At 36.4% G+C, this 21,251-nt stretch overlaps 1 protein-coding gene across 32 annotated transcripts in view; it reads left to right on the top strand.

Annotated features, from left to right (window-relative positions):
- Nucleotides 1-21,251, top strand: part of ABI3BP (ABI family member 3 binding protein) — a 173,832-nt gene that overhangs the window by 139,282 nt on the left and 13,299 nt on the right. For all 32 annotated transcript variants that reach the window (XM_062596154.1, XM_062596364.1, XM_062596355.1 and 29 more), the window contains 4 exons: nt 1,095-1,178; nt 2,985-3,053; nt 4,051-4,263; nt 10,106-10,217. In XM_062596154.1, coding sequence (XP_062452138.1) covers nt 1,095-1,178; nt 2,985-3,053; nt 4,051-4,263; nt 10,106-10,217 — 478 coding nt within the window. The remainder of the gene's footprint in view (nt 1-1,094; nt 1,179-2,984; nt 3,054-4,050; nt 4,264-10,105; nt 10,218-21,251) is intronic.

The following is a 21,251-nucleotide window of genomic DNA, read 5'->3' as shown; positions in this document are numbered from 1 at the left end:
CAGTGTTCTGTCCAACTTAGTTTTCAACATCGTAATTGAGTTTCTGCTGATTCCCTGGAGAGACTGTTCCATAGCCTTAACAGGAAAAATTTGCTTCAATGTTCTGGACTCAAGTGAGAATCTTAATAAATTCTCACTTTTATTCCTACCTTCCATTTTTGCTTTTGCCCTAGTTCATTGAAGTTCTGCCTATTCAGTTTACCATGGATTGTGTATCTCTTAGGAACTTGTTTTCATTGTGAATTCATATTAGCTGACAAATAAAAACAATGTTAAGTAATCTAAAATCATTTTAAAATAGATATTTAATTATGAGAGAGATAGTGCCTCTAACAATCAGTTTTGTCAAAAGTAACAGTGCTAACTACAGAAGAGATCAGTTCAGAAAGAAACCTTTTTCATTGAGGCATATGATGTAATAAACATTGAAATTGTTGGACTTCATTCCATTTTTCTTGTTCGTTTGAAATGCATCTGAAGTTGTTCAGTGGAAATTCCAAAGACTCCAAAGATGGTTAAACTGTTAATGTAGACCATAGTTAAGAACTCTGTGTTTATCAATATCTGTATTCCTCCTTTAGTCTTGCTAATATACATTCTGTATTGAGGATGGAAATGAAAGGACCTTAGCTGTATTTGAGTGGAAGAATGCAAGTTTCAGTTGTTGACTCCAGATCTTTTGTCATGTATTTTATGAAGGGATGTTACCTTGGTCGTTTGTGTCCCTTCACCAGTCTGCATAGGATGGTTACCTGCCTTATAGCCAGGTCATGTTCTGACTGATTGTGGCCTTCAAAGTGAATCTCAAAGTAGCAAAGAATTTTCTTACTAGAAGGAAGAAGAAAGTAATTTAGGCAATACGGACAAATCAGAGCTTTCCTAAATCCAACTGGAAACTGTTGTGTATGTATTGACAAAACACCATGTTTGAAATGAAAATATGTGCTTTCCTCCTTAATTCATGGTCCCACTTGCCCCATGAAGTAGCTTTCAGAAATCTGAGTCCTGTTAGAAAAATCAAAAAGCTGTTTCGCTGTTTTAAATAGTGAATGTCTTGTTGCCACAAACTCCTCCTTTCCCTATCACTACTTTAGCTAAACCTGCTGGACCAACAACATTTGTGAAGACAGGAATACCATATAAGACACCAACAGCTTCTGCAACTCCAGATTATTATGGTAAGCATATTACATATGTAGTTTTATTTTATTTTTTTTACATGAACATTAAGGTTTTCTGTAGTTATTTCTTTTCTCTTGCTTCTTTTCCCTAAACTATATCAATGAACTATGTATTTAATATAAGAGGAACTCTGTCTGGGATGATTCTGATTTCCCTCAGTGATACTTTGTGACTTCTGTAGACTGACTGAATTCCTCTGGTTGTCTTTGGATACACATCCGACTATAATGAAATTTATATGATTGTCTGTAAATGAGATTACGTGATTGACCCTTCTGTCTTCCTAGAAAGCAATATATAGTTAGTAGGCTTTCAGTAGTATTCAGTGGCTACCTTGAATCAATGAAGGTAGCACATAAGGGACTTCCTTTCCTGAATATTTCCTTTTGCACAGAACATAAATTCAAATCAAATTATTACTTGACAGTCACTGTCAGTGCTCAACATAATTTTAGTGTTATGTATAGTCACCCAGCTACCTGATTGACCTGACCATTATGTAGACAGAAAAAAATAAAAAAAAAAGATGTACTAACCACATGGTGGTTAGTTGGTAATTAGTCCTCTATAAAATTAAGAGTAAGGGACAAGTTATGATCTACATCTCCTCAAAATGGCATACAGGGAAAGATGTGCTCTGAATTAATTTTTGAGCCAAAATATACAAGTTTTGGTATATTGTCATAAATGATGCTGATGTTAATTTTACTCAGTTTATAGTAACACTGAAACTCTTATCTCTTTATAACGATCTGAATTTACTGTGACTCATGCTGCTCAATAAAGCAAGCTGGATGCAAGACTTACAAAAATGATTGCTGTGAATTTATGGCGTGTCTCATCCATTGAGGTCTTCTCAAAAGTTCACACATAGATGCTTCGGTTTATTGCTTTGTTTGACCAGAAGATAAAAGCTCAATTAAATAATTACAAAGCTATCTCTTTTTCTCAAACATATATGTGTTTTTTTCCATCTGTGACAAGTGTCTAGGGACAAGTGATAGATAGTTTTTAACAGAAATAATTCTTTAAAGAATAAAATGAGGCCCCAAAATATGCCAATTACTGAGTCACATTCAGAGGGAACAGCATGAAGCAGTAATATCGCATAACACATTTTCAGGAGCTTGCAAAATGCTTTTCTTGAACAAAAATACATTTTCTCAAATACCTTCAAATTTGCCACATGAATTGTGATACTGGATGACTTTGCATTGTAATAGCTCTAAATTCTGTCAGGCAGTGTGTTTATATCTAAGATAGGATTGTGTTCAGAATAGTGGCTATTTACCATAACATTGATGTCATGCGCTTTGATTGCTTTAGCACATTTCTATTCATCTGTATCCTTGCATTTGGTTTCCTTCAGATTCTGTGAGTTGTGTGCTCTGAAGAGAGTTTGCCATGTCCTTGTCACTATTTTTAGAGAAGTTCATGTGCCAGCATAAGTGTTACATATTTTCTGAGCATGAACCAAGCCTCAAGCTAAACAGTCAGTACAGTGCAAAAAGGTTGTAAAAGGTCTGAAGTGCACTTTACATACATTGTATGATTTGAATATAGCAGCAGTCGTGAACTGCGTCTTTTGATTATGACTGTATTAGCAGTTAAGTAAAAGGTTTATTTAGCACCACAGCCTAAATGGGGTCTTTAAAAGGGAAAAACAAACCTGGCACTAAAGGTGTACCATAGAAGAGCTTTTCAGGCAATAATATAGAATGTCAAAAGAATTGTGAGATACTGCAATTCTAGCAGTGTATTCACACTTACTGCAAATTGTATCTTAACTTTATCTCCCACAGTTGATGCAACTGTCTTCAGCTCAAGTCCTACATCAGAAACTGATTCTTCAGGCAAACCAAGATACCAAGGTATGACTTTAATAGCTGTTCGTATTGCATCGAACCCTGAAAACATTTCTGTCACTTGTAAGCATGCCTGGAGAGATGCTGCCTCCAATATCAACGCACCTCACTACAGGGAATATCTCATCATGTTTATTTCATCCTTTGTCCCAAACTGTGCATATGGTAATATATACTAGACTAAATAATAAAGTAGTCATTGTTATTGTGGTAATTTAGAGAGATTAGCGAGGTTAGATGACAGGAAGTGGTTTTGGACCAAAAGACTTGTCAGTTTTTATCAATTAGTTTGGTTAAAGATACTATATCTCTGAATGACACTATCTTTCTTACAGGAATTTATTACATACATCTAATTAAAGTTTGAATTTTAAAATGAACGTGTTTGTCTTCAGTAATCATCTTTTCCTACTATTGATGCAGAATGCAAGATATTTGTCACAGAAGGTTTGTTTCAAGTTTCAATCCTTTGCCACTGACAGTGGTTGAGATTTTGATGGTTGCATTCTAAACTGCGAGTTTAGTGGTGGAAAGACTGTAGGCTAAATTTGTTACTCCTGATGAAACAAAGTGACGGGCATTACCTCTTTGTATTAGCATAGCACCCAAAAGCTTCAAATGGAACTGTAGTGTCATTTTACTACAGAAAGAATAAAGTTAATTGTCCTGTTTTATGAGAGAAGGTAATCTTTTCAAATTCTTTAACAGTGCGTATCACCCACTAATACCTGCACAGTGATATTTCTTCAGTGGTACCAATGGGAAAAGGTTGAAGGGAATGTGGATTCCACATCTAACAACTGTGGGGAAAAAAAACAACAAGCAGCTTGAAGAGGAGTGTTGAATGTGTTGTTTTCACTCTTCAACATTTGCTTTTGATTTTGTTTTTCAAGAGATTTTCTCCTTTGTGGCCTGAACTGGAAGTTATGCACTAGGTGGAATGGTATCCATGTTTTGTCAAAGCACTCTGTATTGAATAACAGCTCTTTTGTATTACTCTTAGCCCCTCATGTCAAGTACATGAAGAAAGACGATGATGTGCCTTGTTCTATCACAAGCTCCCTTGAACACTTCCCTCAAGAAGAAGTTGGCAGCAAGGAAGAAGCTACTCGTCCTCCACAAAACCCTCCAACCAACCTCACAGTAGTGACTGTTGAAGGCTGCCCAACTTTTGTCATATTGGACTGGGAAAAACCAGACAATGACACTGTTACTGGTCAGTTTGATTTCTTTATTCATTATATCAGAATATAGTATTTTTAGCTTATTTTTACTTTGAATGACACTGGTTTTATGTTGTATATAAAATATTACTATCCCAAGAGAGTCTTGTACTCAGATTCTTTTATTCCATGTTATTGTGGACTCCAGTGTGGATGAGAAAATGCTACTGGGTTAGGACTGGAGTTTTTCACAATTTTATCATTGGTGTCTGTGATAACAAAAAAGATACTTAAGAGCTGTGACCCTGTGTCTGCTCTTAATTTCTGGCTTCCCTATGTACTATAGGTAAGCAAAAAACCTACAGCTTGTCTCGTAAGATCAAGTCAAGAAGTTCTAGCAAAGTGAGAGTGATCTTTATTGCACACACACATACACACACGCACGCGCACACGCACACAATGCAGACACGTTTGTCTTGAGGATGATGTTGGTCAGTAGGCAGGACACAATGAAACCTTATATCCGTCCAGTAAGTCAGTAGAACTCCACCAGTGTAGTACTTGCTGAACCCAGGGTAAGGACCCCAAGTTCTGTAAGTTAAAAGAATCTGTTCGGCTTTTACTTTTCAAAGGAGGGTTTTTATACTGAGAGTAAATACTTCCTACTCATGCATGAGTGTGCAGACAGGGAAGCATGCAAAAAGACCATTTGTATCTTTTCTGCCTTCTTGTGTATATCAATACAAGCTTGCCAGAATTGAACATTGAAATTAAGTAACATCTGAAAATTATGGTTCTTCTCTATTGTCAAATGCTCCCATTTTTACCAGAGACATTAAATAAAACTCTAATTTGCAAAATCACTAGCTGCTGCCAAACAAATTTTGCTATGTGTTTTATTACAAATGGGCAGAATATGTAAGACTAGGAATTGTAAGGAGTAAGACTTAATCATTGTCATTCATTTCAGCATACAAGTCAAATGTTTTCAGACAGTGCTGCATATGCATGTCATGAGAGATTTCAGTGCAGGGATCTAATTAGGTGACTGTCACAAGCAAAGCTACTTCCTTCCCCAAATTATTGCACCTCTGACTTCTTAGAAATTATTGCTAGATTCTCCTTCCATTTTTTCTTGCTGTCCTCTCAGTTTTAGAAAAAAATTAGCCTGCACGCTCTTTTTGTGGAAAAGATAATAGAAGAAAGTTGGCCCTTCTGCTTATTTAATATTAAGGGGGAAAAAGTAGGCTATAGGCTGATACAGTACCAACAAGAAAGAGGAATTATTAGCTGGATTAACTTTCCATCCTGTGCTTCACCATGGAAGAAATGTGACCCTATTCCTAGCCTTAGAATTAGGCTGAGGATAGGCTCTTTGTGAACTCTCCCCATCTCAGGCAGTTCTGCAATGTGTTTTTTATTCAGGGGATATTCTTTTGTTGCTGTTGTTATTTTGTGGCAGCTTCCACAGACCAGTCTTTACCTTGATGTGATCATATTGTCTGCGTGTTTTCCTAGAAGCAGAACTCTTGGGTTCTTTTTTGAATGTATTAATGAACCCACTGTAACACAATCATTTGTATTGCAAAAAGAGAAAACTATTTCCACTTTAGCTGATAAAACTGTCAACATGCAGTATCTAATGATGAAAACAAGGCCCTATTGCCTTCTGATACTGTTTATTCCCTTTCTTTTCCAGTGCATGTTGTGATATATGTAGCAAGCAATACTATGTTTTTTTTCTGATTTTTTAGGTGGAAACCCTCACTCTGTTCAGTTGAAACAGCATTTGTGTTTCAGCATTTGTGATAGTTCAGTTTCTCTGAAGTTTATACTTTCTTTTTTTCTACAAGACAATTTTTTGAAAACTGAGACATCTGATATACCCCTCCACTGTTTCCAGAAAAAAGATGAAAATCTTATGCAGAGTATGTGAATAATGCTAATATTGCTTCACTAAGAGAAACTTTTCTTTAATATTCCCTTCAGATGTCATCTTATATAAAGGCAACAGCTTTTCCATAAATAGTATCTGTATTCTTTTCTTCAATATGTCTAATATAAACTGTTATAATTATAAGGCTTAAAGATGTTCTCTTTGAGCTAGTTTGCCTCATCCTCCTAAATTCAAAAAATTACTCATTTAATGACTCATCCAACATCACCTTCTAAATTCAAAAGATGGAATTCAGTACCATTTTCTGAAAACAGTGATTACTTCATATTGGCACCAATATGATGTTATTTGTTTAGACAGACTTAAATCAAGTTTTCAGTCATCTATTCTTATTTTTGTATTTTTTCCGTGTTTTCTCAGTCTTCTGATTGGGCATTAGATTTTTCGTTTTAACATCTGGTTTCAGAAAGAGAGAACTATGGAAACAAAAAGCAATGTAATTTTTTAAGCCTTTTTTGTTTAAGGTTACTTTGGGTGACTTTTAGCAAATACATTGCACAAGAGTTTTCATCATATCAGACATTGTAAAAACAGAATTGTAATACAAAGGTCTCACAAATAATAACCACAGCCATGATCAAGAGTGCAAAGAAAGTTGGGATTTGCACAGTAAAGGTCTGTATGTTATCTCTATAGTGCATATGTTTGGGTGTATTTACAGTTGGTAGGAGAGGGGATCAGAGTCCAGCAATAATTCCTTTTTAACGCTGAATTGCAGCTGATGTTTTATCTTCTTTTTTGGACAACAAATAGGTCCACTGAGAACTAATAAACTAAAAAAAATCAGCACCACCAGCCTGTCACTGGCTAGCTTTTCATTAAAAACTTGAAAGTTAGAAGTATCATGGGAAAAAACAGGAAAGTAAATAAAGTTTTCTAGACATTTTGTAACTGCTCGTAGGTGAGTCTGTTTCTGTTTGGCCTTACAGTAGGTTGCATGCTTTATTCTACTGAGCTGTCGATCTGCTTATTGCAGACGTTCTTTGAAAATTTTCTCCTCCTTTGCTCACTTAGAGTTAGCAAAACTACATTTGGTATCGTAGTCAGTTTTTAGAAAGGGGAAAGGAGAGAAATTGGGGAGGTTGTGAATTTCTTCATGAAAAACCAAAATTCAGCAATATTCTCCATGTGTTTCTCAAAAGAGGTAATTTGGAGTGGGGGCAGTCCCTGCTTGGGGCTGTATCTTGGACAGGGTTATGCTTGCTTGGGGCCAGGAGGAATGTCTTCTCAAATATCTTGTGTTGTTTCCTTGTTCAAAGCATGGCTTGTGCTTGACTGTATAACCCAGTGAAACAAGAAACTGCCACAAAAGCACAGCCATGGGGGACAGGCAAGGGAAAGAAGGGTCACTGCTTGCTGGCAGTAGAGGTAAAAGTCAGCCTTCACTGAACAGCAGTCAGAATTAATACCTTGGGGAATTGTTTATTTTCAAATTACTAATTTCACTGCCAACAGCTGAGTGGCTGCAGTTTCAGCTGTGGGTTTGGTTGTACCTGAGCAGACACAGGCTGACCCGTACCTTGTGTGCCAGTTTCAACAAACAGCTCTTTCCACCTCTTGAGTGGAAATTCCAGTTCTACCTAGTTCCTGCTGGCTCCAGTTGGCAACTATGTTTTTGGAGCAGTTTGTTTCTTGAGATGTTAAAACTGCAAATTCTTTGGATGAACTGGCACACGGGCATAACCAACTAAAGAGACTAGCTGAGTGCTTCTGAGTGTGCTGCAATTTCCTCTAGATATTACACCTCCAAGTCTGCAGTACTTAATTCTGCTCATTTAAAGAAGGCTAATGTAACTACAGGTGAGATAGAGAGTGAAGCCTGGGGAAGAGCATAAAACACGGTGGATTTCCTGACTTGAGGATTTTGCTCTGAGCATAACTATATCACCAATAGTTTCCAACCCACAGGGATGCTCCAGAAATGAACATTGCTCCACAAAGGAATTGGATGTCTGTCTTCATCTTGTGTTTCATCAGTCTCCATTGGCTTCACAGAGTTCATGATGTCAAAATGAGTGAGCTTAATTGCTCAATAAATGCAGCTTAAACAATGTCAGTAGATTTTGAAGATATGTAAATAAGATATTTTTAGATCCTATCATTAAATTAGCTGTGAAAGCAGTAACATAGGACAGGTTACAAAGAGCTTTAGGGGCACCATTATTGTCCAGTTGAATCTGAGCCTTTGAATTTGGCAGTCTAACTAACTAGTTCTTACACAGCTGGAAGACAAACTATGTATCACCTTCTTCCTTGCTTGGCTCTGGGGGACCTGTAACTTCAGGTCAGCGTGGGTGCACTGTGTGGCTGACAGAGTGAATTCCCTGTGCGTGGAGAATGAGGGATGCACTACATTTGTTCCATTGCTCTGGTGATACTGTAAGAGTTCACCATCTATATCAGATATTCACATTCCTAAACTTTAAAAAATTTCTAACCTTGATATTTCAGGGACTTGATAGACATCATGGTCTAATGGATGAAGGTTAGTGTGTCTTCTGATCAGGCTAGTCTGAAAGAATTCTTTCTCTTTGTGGTGATGCTGCACGCGGCTGTTGCTTAGGCAGAGCTTTCAGTTTTGTTCTTAGTCACCTGGTAAGAGTGCTCATGAGACAAGTTAATTGTAGTAGAAGTTTGACCTTGACAAGAGTATGTTAGTGCTAAGTATTATCTAATTTGCATAAATATTGGCTAAATGGAATATGGCTGTTACCATATATTTTAAAATCGTATATTTTAAACTGTAATGTTGATAAATATGTTGTTTAAAATTGCAGCATTTCCTCTACAGAAAAGATAACTAAAAAAAAAATCCTTTCTATAATTTTATCTAAAGCTTTGGAAGAAGAGAAATGTAGAATTTTGACAGCATGGAAAGTATGCAAGACATGTGGACCTTCATCAGAAAGTGTTGTGTATTAATGTCACTGAAACGTCAAGATTATAAATTCATAAAGATACAATATATGAACTCTCAAGACTTTAAATCCAAGTGAGAATTCAAGTGTGACAAATTTTAAAGGTTGTCTTGTTTACAGAGGCAGCTGCCAGATCTTCGAGGGGAGAGGGAAAGGAGTCACTTTTTTTCCCCTATTCAGTTCAACCAATTTGCTGACAAAACATCTATTTAGCTTCCAAAGACTCTGAATAAATAAAAATGAAATCTGGATGGTGCAGTGCTTATAATAAAACCACTTCTATTTACATTGTATTGGTTTATAGATATCAACTGTAGTAAATTTCAAACTAAATACTAATGACTTTATGCTTTAGTAACATAACAGCATTTCCTTCTGGGATGGTAGAGTGCTCATTGTAACTAGTTTGTCATGAGTAATGTGATATAGACTTTTATGCAAATCTAATCATTAATATTATTTCTCCTTTCGTATCCATAAACTGGTTAAAAGCAATGCTAGAAGCAATTAGGAAAGATGCATCTTAAAGACATTTAATGAAGTATAGGCTCATTGAGCCATATTTGAGGCCAGTGTTACAAAGAAGGACTATAAAGCGAGGTCTGTGTAGGGATTCATGCTTTTAAAGACCATTCTGTTCAAAGCTGGAAGACAGAGCAGAAGGAAGATATATAGTACAAGAGGAAAATAAGTAATAAACCTGAAGAAGACATATAACAGAAATAAAGTTATTTAATTGCAAACTAGCAGATTTCTTAATTTGCCACGTGTGCACGATCACACGTGGCACGATGTTAGCTGTTAGGCAGTTGTTAGGCGCTCAGCAATCTGGAACTGTATATTTAAGGACTTTTCTTCACCATTTTAAAGTATTGATATCCAGACTTGTTCATACAAGATGTTCATATGACTTCTTAAACAGCAGGAGAGGAAATTAGATGAAAACAGAGAGAGCAATGAAGAAGATGCTGAAGTGATGGCTGTTCTTTAATTAAGTTTCTCTTTGCTATAATTTTTCAGAGTATGAAGTTGTGTCAACTGAAAATGGAGCAAGTGATGGTGAAAAGGAGCAATCTATTATCACTACAAATCAGACTCATTCCACCGTGGAAAACCTAAAACCTGACACAAGGTAATTAAATAAAATTTTTTCTTAAGTTAATCCAACTAATTCAGACTTCAGCTGTCTCACACTTTAAATAAAAATATACATATAAAACTTTGCTTTTAGTCCTATCCTGATAGGAAGAGAATATGCTTTGTTTTTGCTTTCAAGTCAGCAGATAAAACATATTTGAGGAAATTTCCAAGGGTACATATGATCTGGACAGATTGCAAAAGTGACATGTTCTGTCAGAAAGATTAATAGCTAAATGTAAGAAAGTCTGTTGCTTTTTATCAAAAAGTTAGAAGAATTTAGCAGATGAAAACCTAAGAAGATTTTGCAGAAGTTGCTATAAACCTTCATAGAATTCAGTTAGTCCTTTCCAAGGACTACTTTTAATCATCCTATACAGTTCTTTTCTTATGGCAAGGTGGGATTAGGTGAAAGATGTGTATTTTTCAAATTTGAAAATATATTTTAAATCAAACTCTCTTCATATCAGTTCTCTGATCATTGTTAAAATATTGTACTTGAAGACAAGTAGAAACCGTGTGATTCGTAACAACTAGCTTTCTCTAGCTACTTTCTTAAGACACTCTATGGCCTAAATCACCCTGCTGGTACTATCTATGTGAACAGTGTGAACCTTCATCAACTCATTTCATTAGTGTGCCTAACTGTTTAGGTCTCAGTTATCAACTACATAGAGCCAGTATTCATAATATTTCTGGCTGTATACATAAATACTATTTAGAAGTCATATCTGAGGAGTCATCTTCAGTGAAAGTCGTGGCTATTTTGTGTTTCAGATCTCTTTGTATTTGGTAAAAATTGGTAAAAATCAAAATTGGTAAAATGTTAGTATAACCTCTGTTGTGTGAGTTCCAGACATTCGAATCAAACAGAGAACTGCATTAATTTGTTTCCAGGAAAGTTTTTCTTTTTTCTAAGGGTAAGTACAGCTGATCTGCTGTTTCCACAATGAGAGTGTCTAACAATTCCGGCTACTTTGGATAGGGTGGCTTCCTCAGAAAGCTACACTGGTTAATAAGGAAAAATATTTATCCTAGCAAAGCAAGTATCACTACAGTGTTTGCAGTTATCTTCCTGTGGTAGTTGACCCAGCAGTTGTCTGCTATTTTCTCTCGGCTATAATAGTTACTCCTGAGATCAATACTTATGTTTTTATTTGAATTCTTAGTTTGACCTCTGCTGAAATGGAATTGAGGAAAAGAAATATTAACTTGATACATCAGATGAGGATTTATGCATACAGTTCTCTCTGGGGCTTAAGGATACTCAGCAGAACAGGTGTAGGCTCCTTGACTGTTTAGGTGGATGGTCATTCAAATGCTGGAAATATAAATTAGGGCACTTAGGAAACTTGGCCATTGTGTTTCACTGTGGAGGGGAAGCATATATTTGTCCTGTATATGTAGCTTTTTTTCAGTGCAGCCAGCAAATTAAAAATGTGTCATTGAAATCCAACTGATTGTCTATGTCCCAGGGAGCTAACCCAAATGACATTATCACGGAGTTAAAAAAAAAAAAAAAAAAAGAAAAAAAGAAAAAAAACTCATCAAGAATAATTCTTCCATTTCGGTGGTAAGATGCAGAGCAGGGAAAAAAGCACTTGTCCTGTGTTTCAGTGTTGCTTATTGATTGCATCAGAAAGTTGCTGAATGTCAAGTTGTTTTTTCCTGTAAGACCGTTCACTTAGCTTTGGTAACTGGATTTTTCCATTTCAGATAAACTGCCCTTTTTATTACTAATTTTATTTACTATTTTTTAGTAATTTTTACTATTATTATTATTAAATTAGCAGCAGAGCTAAAAATTCTACATTGAGCCTACTGAGCTTACAACAGCTCCTACAGGGAAGGATGAAGAACTATTGCAGAAAGTGGTGGGGAAGAGGAGTGGAAAAGAAAAGCTAAGTAGATTTATGATACCCCAAAATAACTTCTCTGGGAGACTCCATAATCCATAGGTGGGCCTGTATTGCTGTGTACTGCATCAAGAATAACTACCAAGAGTAACTACATTATTTTCTAAAGGTGTGTAGCTTGTAATGAGATGAACTGCTGCTACTATTTTTTTTTTTTTTTTTTTTTTTTTTGTTAAGAGGCAATTAGGGTGTATTAGCAATAGAACTGGAGACAAAGCATCACTTGTCTCGACCTCATCAGTGGAAGAAGCTTAGACAGCAAAACAAGTGTCAGCTGAAGGAAAAAAAGCAGGCACTGCTAAACTTGTCAGGTCGTTCTGCTCTGAAGTAAATCTGAAATAAATGAATTGCACCTTGGCAAGTACTGTTTTAATAATGAGACTCCCTCCTATTGTATACTAAAGTTGGTCATGCCACATGTGGTGACAGAAATGGGATAAATCAGTTGAGTGTAGAGAAGACATAGAAGGAAGGTAAAGCACTGAATACTGAGGTCCAGATGACCCAAAGGAAAGGCATTTTTAGACTCCTGTTAGCTCAGAAAGGAAGCAAGATAGAGGCAGCAGGAACCATCAGAAAAGACATGAGGCAGAAGAGGTAAGATGTTTTGTAACTCTAATTTGGAATGATTCTGCCAATCCTATGAGAGGACTTTCGATTTTAGTAGACAAAAGCAGACCAAAGACTGGAGAAAAGTCGTCTTCTGGAGTGTGAACTTTGTTACAGCAAACTAGAATTGAGATCGAAGCTGACTCTGACAGAGGCTGGCTTAGGATACAACCTTGAAGGGATAACTTTTTCCCGTATAGGGTGGTGGTTTTAACAATCCTCTCCTTCCCTCAAGGGAAAGACAAAGTCTTGTTAGATTCAGGAGGCCATCAACTCCAAATTGAAAACATCTGATGAATACAAATTGCAGCTGTGCATGTTCCTTGAGTTGCACAGGATGTAAAGGATGTAGAGTCCTTCCCAGAGTGGCTGTGTTTGATTAAACTTCCATTCCCAAATGTAGATTTCCCAATTTCTGGGACCTCTTGAGAGCTTTGGCAGAAGCACAAGAAATTGTTAGTATTTGAATCCATGCTTGTTGGAGCACTAAATTCAAGGAAAAGATGACAGTGAAGACAGCTGGCATCACACAGTGTCAGTGTTGTGACAGATGGCATACATCCATAGTAAAGGTCTCCTCTCTATCAGGAGCTGATTGCTCACCAGAAGGCAAAATGGAACCTGTGGACACAGCTGACTGAAATAAGAGGAAGAAAGACAATGAAATGCAGCTCAATTAATTTATTAAGAGTCCCTGAAATATCTGCAAATTCATGAAGTAATACATTAAATCTGAGAAGCAGTTTCCATAACTGGCCTGTAGAGGAGATGGAACTAGAAAAGAAACTTGGAAGAGAAAAATAAATACCTCTTGAACAGGACCAACATTTACAGAAGTACAAGCAAATATGTGGAAAGGGAGAGGCTCAGTACCAGAAGATAGATTAGCCGGGGAAGAACCTCTTGGCCCTAAAACACTTTGAAGAAGCTGACAGACTGAATTTGAGACTAGTTTTTCCAGCTTTTAGTGAAGTTATCAGCGATCCCATGCAAATCTCATATGCTGCTCTGAAGTTTCGGTGTATCCAGAGCTGAAGGTAGTTCATGACAGATCGAAACTGGACAGATCTAAATAAAGACTTTTGAAAAGGAATAAAAATAATTATGAAGGTGGTATTTCAGTCTCTATGGGTAAATTTAAAGCAGAAGAATCCTAGAGCAGCAAGAGGGTTCAAGCCTGTACTTCTCCTGATGTATATAGTCCTGGAGAAGAGTGCGTGAGTGAGTGTGGAAGAGGCAGAAGAAGAAAGCAGACTGCATCTTAGCCTGCCGGCTCGTGCTGTTTGTTTGCTTTTATGTTTTAAGTTCTTTTAAATAGATCACGTTGCTACATCTCTGAATAGCTATGCAGTAAACCAGACACTCCTTTCTTCCTTTGAGCTTGCCTTTTGACAAGGTAGCTTTTAAAGATTAAGAGCTAAGGGCCAGTCTTTGAAATTTTAAGAAATTTGGACTATGTTAAGCAGGCAGAGTCTCAAAGAGAGGTAGAGCATCTCTCATGAAAAATTGCATGTGTGACTGCAATTTTTAGTGAGTACAAACAGGGAAGTTGAATGGGATAAAAATTTCTCTGAAATACAGGATTGTCATGTTATATTCTGTGTGTCCATTTAGCTGTCTGCAAAGTGACTAAGTCCAGAAAAAAAATTATTCGCTGAAAAAGAGAATGTATTCTGATTTGCAGTACAATTGTCAGGTATTTGGTCTTGACATACTCCTGCAGGATTTAAATCAAGATTCTCTATGTTAATGTGGAAATGAAAAGGAACTTTCATAGGCATACAGCAGCTTGTGAGAGTTACTTATAAACAAATAAAGTTGTGGATTATTATGGCAGCTTTTTAAAAAATTTTTGTTTGAGATCTTTTTCAGCCTTTTTAATTGTTAAAATTTACTTTACCAGCAGAATTGCAGACTCGGCATGCATATAATCCTATATCCTGCTTGATATGAAGCAGTACTTTTGTCATCAAGCACTTGCCTTACTGCTTGAAATGGAGCCTTTCTTACAATCTTCTATTACTGAACAAAGACGAAATACTATTATGGAATAATCATTCTCTAGCAAAAAGATATATTGTAACAAGTTACTATTCTTTGCCAAAATGCCTAAGCATTTTCAAAGTAAAGGCAATTTTTGTATGAAAGATATTGTTAATTCTAGGAGAGAGAGAAGGGTAGGATATAATGCAGTTTGATGAATTGGGCTGTGGACTAGAAGTGAGGAGATGTAAATATAGAGAAATGAGAGGTTAGATCACTGGTCAGTGTGAGAGCTGGTATGAAAGTGCTTGGATCTTTCTGTTTAGCATATGCAAAGTCCTTAGCCAGAAGCAGATTTGTGTTTTATTTTTATGCAGTGCTTGGCAAAATAAACCCTTGTCCCACTCCAGAGAAGTTCTCTGCATGCTAGCATAGTGCAAATAAACAATAAATTCTCAGGACACATAGCACAGGGAGAATGTTGTTGAAGCAGAATTTTCAGTATGATCTGAGTTAATGCCTGTGAGGATCATGAGAGAAGTGAGTTTTTAAGAGGGATTTAATCAGAAAAGACTAAAGTCTTGGGTTAGCAGAGATGGGAAGAATGTTTCATGCCTAGTTTTGGCAGTAAAAGGAAGAAACTGTAAGCATGGATGCTGTGCTGGACTTTCCAGAATTGGGCAACTTAGCCTTCTTCACAGCTTGTGGAAGTCTCTGTGTATTTTTTTTTTTCTTTTTTTTACAGTAAATTAGTTCATGACCTACAGCTCGTAATCACTTGTTTCCCCCAACTGTTGGTGCCAGGAGTTCAGTCAAACAACAGCTTCTCTTACTTGCCCTGTAATACGTATGTCAGCTTTATGTTTTCGTGATGACTTGAAATTATTGCAAGGCATCCAGACTCTTGAGATAAAAATAAAATATTCATTTGAAAATCTGTCTGATTTTGAGGAGCTGCTCCCTTCCCTGTGTGTAGGGCACAGTCAGCTGCTTTTGAACACAACTGCTCACTGAAATAAAATAAAATAAAATAAAATAAAGTAAGTTCTAAGGGTTCCTGTACAATTTATTGGATCAGTGTCCTTTGCTCAAGAAAGAGGCACGTTGCATCTGTTCCATTCTTTTACAGTAACGCGTGCCTGGCACTTGACACATTATGTTTATTTAAAGATTTGTCCGTACAGGGTGAGTGCCTTGGCTTCTTTTTCGCTTGGAAAATTGTCAAACATGATGTTTGCAGTATTTCACTATCACGTCTTAGAAAGTCTGTGATACTTAAAGTAACCTGGAAAGTACAGATCCATTATTTGGTTAGTCAGAGTTCTTGAAACTGCTACTGTTACTGGTAATAAGCTACTCTCTGGGTCCAGATACTCTGGATCTAGATTTTCATTTAGTTTCATCAAATATTTTGCTTTTGATAACTTCTACCTGAAATCTTTCAAAACATTTAGTATGGTTATGCTATGTGAGCTAGTTATTTATACTCCTTACACAGGTAGCAAGTTGGATAAAACTAATGTTTGAAAAGAAAAACTTTCTCTTGTGTTATGAATGTCTTTTGCTGAAGCACTCCTTACAGGTACGTTTCTGTGGTCTAATAGTCACCTATATGCAGCTGTTGGTGATAACTTCATACTGCAGCTAACTTTTGTTATCCTTTACAGTATTTATTTCCAAGAATTGTAAAGCATAGATGGAGGTCACAGTTCACCCAGCCCCTTGTTCTCCATTATACAGAATCACACCCCAAACTTTTCCATAGTGTTTGCCATCTTTAGTCATTCACTTGTTAAATGAGTGGAGTAGCTGAACTCCATTCATCCTTTATTCCAGTTAGGCTAAGTCAGGTATTAGGTTGCTTGGTTTTTACTCTGTCATTTTTCAAGCAGTGACTCCCTGTAACTGTGCTTGTTGATCCAGTCGTGTCTACCCTGAGCAGTTTAATGCAGCTTTTAAATTATCCCTGCCCTGAGCAGAGGCTTGGACCAGGTGACTTCCAGAGGTCCCTACCAACCTAAGTTATTGTATAATTTTATCTTTTGAGTAGTTTTTTATCTTAAAAATCTTAATTTGGCCCTTTTTCTCATATGCAGTTTGAGGGGGTTTTATATGTTAATGCAAATGTTATTCATTTCTTAACAAAGAAAATTGAGAGAAAGGGATATTCTAACATGAACTAAACTGTTAGATTGTTTGTCCCCATATGGAAATTCTGCAGTTTTTATACTGAAAATAACTCTTACACTTTTTTTTTTTTTTTTTTTTTTTTTTTTTGAAAAACACACCATTTATTCCACTCGGAAAATAATCAAAGCTAAACTGCACGAATGATTGTTTAGATCAAAGCAATTTCAGTCCAGCTTCCAAGCAGTCATCTGAGCAGTGAGACCTGTAATACTCCATTTAACTTGTCATACAGATCTCTTGTTTTCCAGATTTCTTTTCAAAGGTGCCTCCCCCAGGTTCATTGGAACACCCAGGACTCCGTTCTTTGGGCTCCTGTCTAGGTAAAACTAAGGTTTTACATTGAAAACTACACTTAAACAAGAAAATTTTTCAGTAACTTCTATTACAGTAGTCAAGCAGGATTTTCCATGTGTGAATCTGTCAAGGGTAACATCAGATCATTATTCATAATTTCCAATATTTCCTGAGGTGGTTGTTTGTAATACAGCTTGGAAGGTCTGACACTGAAATGGGCTTGGTATGATTTGCTTTATTTTGTCTTCTTTACAGTAATGATGGTGTGCATCTTGTCCTTCATTAATATCAGTTTCACTGCACTACAGTTTTTTCGTGGGCCTCTCCTAGCATGCCATATTAAATGAAGACGTTCTTTTTTCTTTTTTCCTTCTGATTCTATTTTCCCCTGTTTCCAAATAAATTTTAGTATTTTTAAAATTAGTTTTGGGGGTTTCTGACTCCTCAAAACTGAAAGAAGAATTAAGACTTCCAATCATCTGATACAGTATCATTTTGATTTTGTCGAGTATTTCTGCTGGCTCCTCTGCAAAAACATGTAGCTCTTATTTCTGTATCCGTGCCTGATCTAGAAACATTTTTGTTTTAATTAAGTGTACATTTCCTCTTTCATTCTGGTGATTTGTTTAGGGAGGGCAATTAAGTTCAGAGATCATATCACTAGTGGCCAGGAAACTTTGCAACACTAATTTTTTATACAAGCTTTCAAAAAAGAGTCTGAATATGGCTAAACACAGTTCTCGTGCATGTTTGTGTTGGCAGTAACTGGAAGGTAATAAAGGAAAATATTAAGAATGCAGTTCTGCTTTATTAGACAGAGATGTGCTGAATAGCTTTGGGGCAATTGAGGTTGCCCTTAAAATAGGGGGATGTCCCACTAGCCTCCCAGTGAAGATTTTTAGTAAGAAAAAATAGTAAACAAGAAGTCTGTGCTTTGAAAACTTCCTTTTAGATTCTGATGCCTTGCCTGGTTAAGTAGTTTGGTGATTTCAACTACACTTTCCTCCTTTTTGAGTACATTTTGAGCAGTCTCTTTTGGATTAGATTGTGTCCCATGGCAAAGTAATTTCCAGCCATGATTTCTCTTGAGGAATATAAATAACAGGAAATATAATAAAAATACCCCGTAAAGTAAAGGTGAATTGTGTAGAGCATATGCATTTACCAAACTGTTTTTATAATGTGTGATAGATGGTTTCCTTCAAAAGTTTTTTCATGTGCTCTCCAAAGGTTTGAAACCAAAAAAAAAAAGAATATTATTGTAATTTTACTCAAAGGCCATAAAAAGTAAATTTTCATACCTTTAGTCTGTAATGATGATAGAAGCTTTCAGTAAAGTTGCAGACATAAATTCATAATTAGCTGCTTATGCTATTATTACCATTATCTACTGTTGCTTAATTCGTATTGTCTAATACTGCATTTAGCACACAAAATGTGCTCTCTGCAAACAGGAAAAAAAATCTATTGCAAAGAGCTTAGCTTCTGTTAACAGCAAAGGTGAAGAGATGAAAACTACAATAAAAGTGGCAGTGCTATTAAGATAGGAAGGTAAAGATTATGGGAAAAGTACTGCTTTTTTGTGCACTATTATTACAAAATATGTACCATATTGCTGTTAATGTCAGGATTCATGGGTAAGCCATTCCCATTTCCCGTGGTCCTTCTTTGAACCTGACTAGGAGAAAGGCTCTCCAGACAAGCCCAGCATTACCTTCTGAGCAAAATGTTCCCTTCTCTTAAACTGAGTTTTCTTCACTAGTTGTGGTCACACTACTGTTCAAGCACACTCTGTGCAGAGAAACACAATAGAGACAGTCCTGCCTGATGGTCCTCTAATCAGCAGCATCTCCCCAGCGATTAACCTGAAGTCACAGGACTGTCCTAAGCTGTTCCAGTTCTCGGTAATATGATGAAAGTTTCTCTTCACCTATTTTCAGTTCTGAATTCCTACATTTTCTCTTTTTGCATGATTTGAAAAAATGATGGTACTGCTACGTCTGCCAAAGTTCCATGTGGAATACTGATTTTCTGTGGTGGAAAAAATTGGTTCTGCACAGTAATTACTGTGAGTCAAGTCCATTTAATCTGCTCAAGGACTTTTAGTGTCTTGTGCTGTTTGAGAGTATTTAGGAAGCCTGATCTCTCCCAGGTTTGTAGGATGACATTCTTGCAGAGGTTAGAGGTGTGAGAGATGCTAGCTTGCTGCATATATTGGATAGCAGAGTTCCTGGTATCTGAGGATGGAGTATGGACTGGAATTCCTCGTGAATAGTAGTTTCTCGTGAATCTCGAGTCTGGCTAAGAGGTAGACATGGGACAATCATTACATAGCTTTTCTATTTCCCTATAGTAACTTTGCCCTACATAGCTCAGAGCAGTTTTTTCCCTCCCTTGTGTCTTGTGTTGAAGTGGATAAGATTGCAGCACGTATTTAATCTTTTTTCCCCCCTATTTGATTTTTGTTTTTCAGATCTTCTAGCTGACATATTAAAAGGGAGGCTTTATATGGTTTTCTGTGAAGAAAGACACACCATGGCTTTAATATTCGGTTAGATCTGTAAACGCTATCCGCCATGACCTCAGTCTAACTTTTCCATTCTCTGCCTTCCAATTTTCAGTCAAGTAGTTACTTTTCTTTGTCTCCAAAAGTGGTTCTTACTTGTGCTATTGCAGCCACTGCTGTTGTTTCTCTCTTGAATCTGGCAGAGGAAAGGTGCCTGCAATGTTTTATTACCTCTGAAAACATCTACCACAAAGCTGGGAAATTGTATATGTTTTAATTGAAAAAACTTGCTTTTTAATGTTATTAGTAGGAAGCTCTCCTAATTGTCTTAAAAATATATATCTGTGGACAGTCCATTAAGCTAAACTCTGAACATTCCTTTATTACTTTTCTCCAGTTTTGTGTTTACATGGGCTGAAACCTTCATGCACAAGTTTTAGCTATTTCTTTAAATTTTGCTGATTGCAGTTTGATCTCTTGGAGAGACAACAGTGGTCCCAAGACCACACGTTGAAGAGCACTGCTTGGAAAACATTTAGCTTTTATTTCTTGTTTGGTCATTTATGAAGTTAGAGGATTGGTGGGCCAAATTCATAGATTTAAGATTTTTTAGGAAAAGGACTTTTCCTACTATATGCTACCTGGTGCAGTTCATAGTAGTACATACCACCTTGCAAGGACATATATTTGTGCAAAAATAAGCAAAATTATTTTAATTTTGTTCAAAACCCTCTACTGTTTTGTCCAGCCTGTGATTTTTCTGGCTGACAGAGACATGTAAATTTAACTTGCAAAAATCCTTACATATTCAAGTAAGATACAGATATGGTGACAGAAGATCTTTATCTTGCTCTGTTTAGCGCTTTCCTTGCAGCCAGCACTGGGGAATTAAAAATATCTAGATCAGAAATCCGAAACAGTATTTTTCAAATTTCTCGTTAAATTTCACATAAAGTCATATAAACAGAGTATTATTAACAGTAAGATTAGACCAAAATTCCTAGTAAAGCAACAGAACAAGCTGTATTGAGCTGTCAGTTATTAAAATGATGATAGCTCTAAATAAAGTTTTCCTGCAGTGAAGGAAGCAAGAGAGTTTCTTTGGAGTCTTTTGTCTCTAGGCATGTATCAATTTGTATGTTGTCCAAAATGTTTCATCTCTTAGCTATTCCTTCAAAATACCCAATGTATTCTTGAATCTTTGTTTACACATCAGTGATTATTCAGAAAGAATCTTCCACTGCTGTGTTACAGCTTGCTGGATGACAGTGACTTTGTCTTTCTTGCTAGATGTGACTACTTTTTACTATACCACATGTCAGATGTGAATATGAAAAAAAAGAAAACTAATTGGATCCGCTTTTTAAAAAAAGTATTTGTTTAAATTATCTAAAGTTGCTTATGACAAAGATTTTGTGTTGTAGAATTTATTAATTCATTTATTTAATGTCTCTTGCAATAATGTGTCTCAAAACAGTCTTGCAGCAATTTTGAGTAAATGTTAAGATTACTCCAAGTAGACTTTTTAAAG

Source organism: Rhea pennata, chromosome 1 (assembly GCF_028389875.1).
Source record: "Rhea pennata isolate bPtePen1 chromosome 1, bPtePen1.pri, whole genome shotgun sequence".
NCBI classification, from domain to species: Eukaryota; Metazoa; Chordata; class Aves; order Rheiformes; family Rheidae; genus Rhea; species Rhea pennata.
The sequence above is the reverse complement of the archived record's forward strand: the minus strand, read 5'-3'. Positions and strand labels throughout refer to the sequence as shown.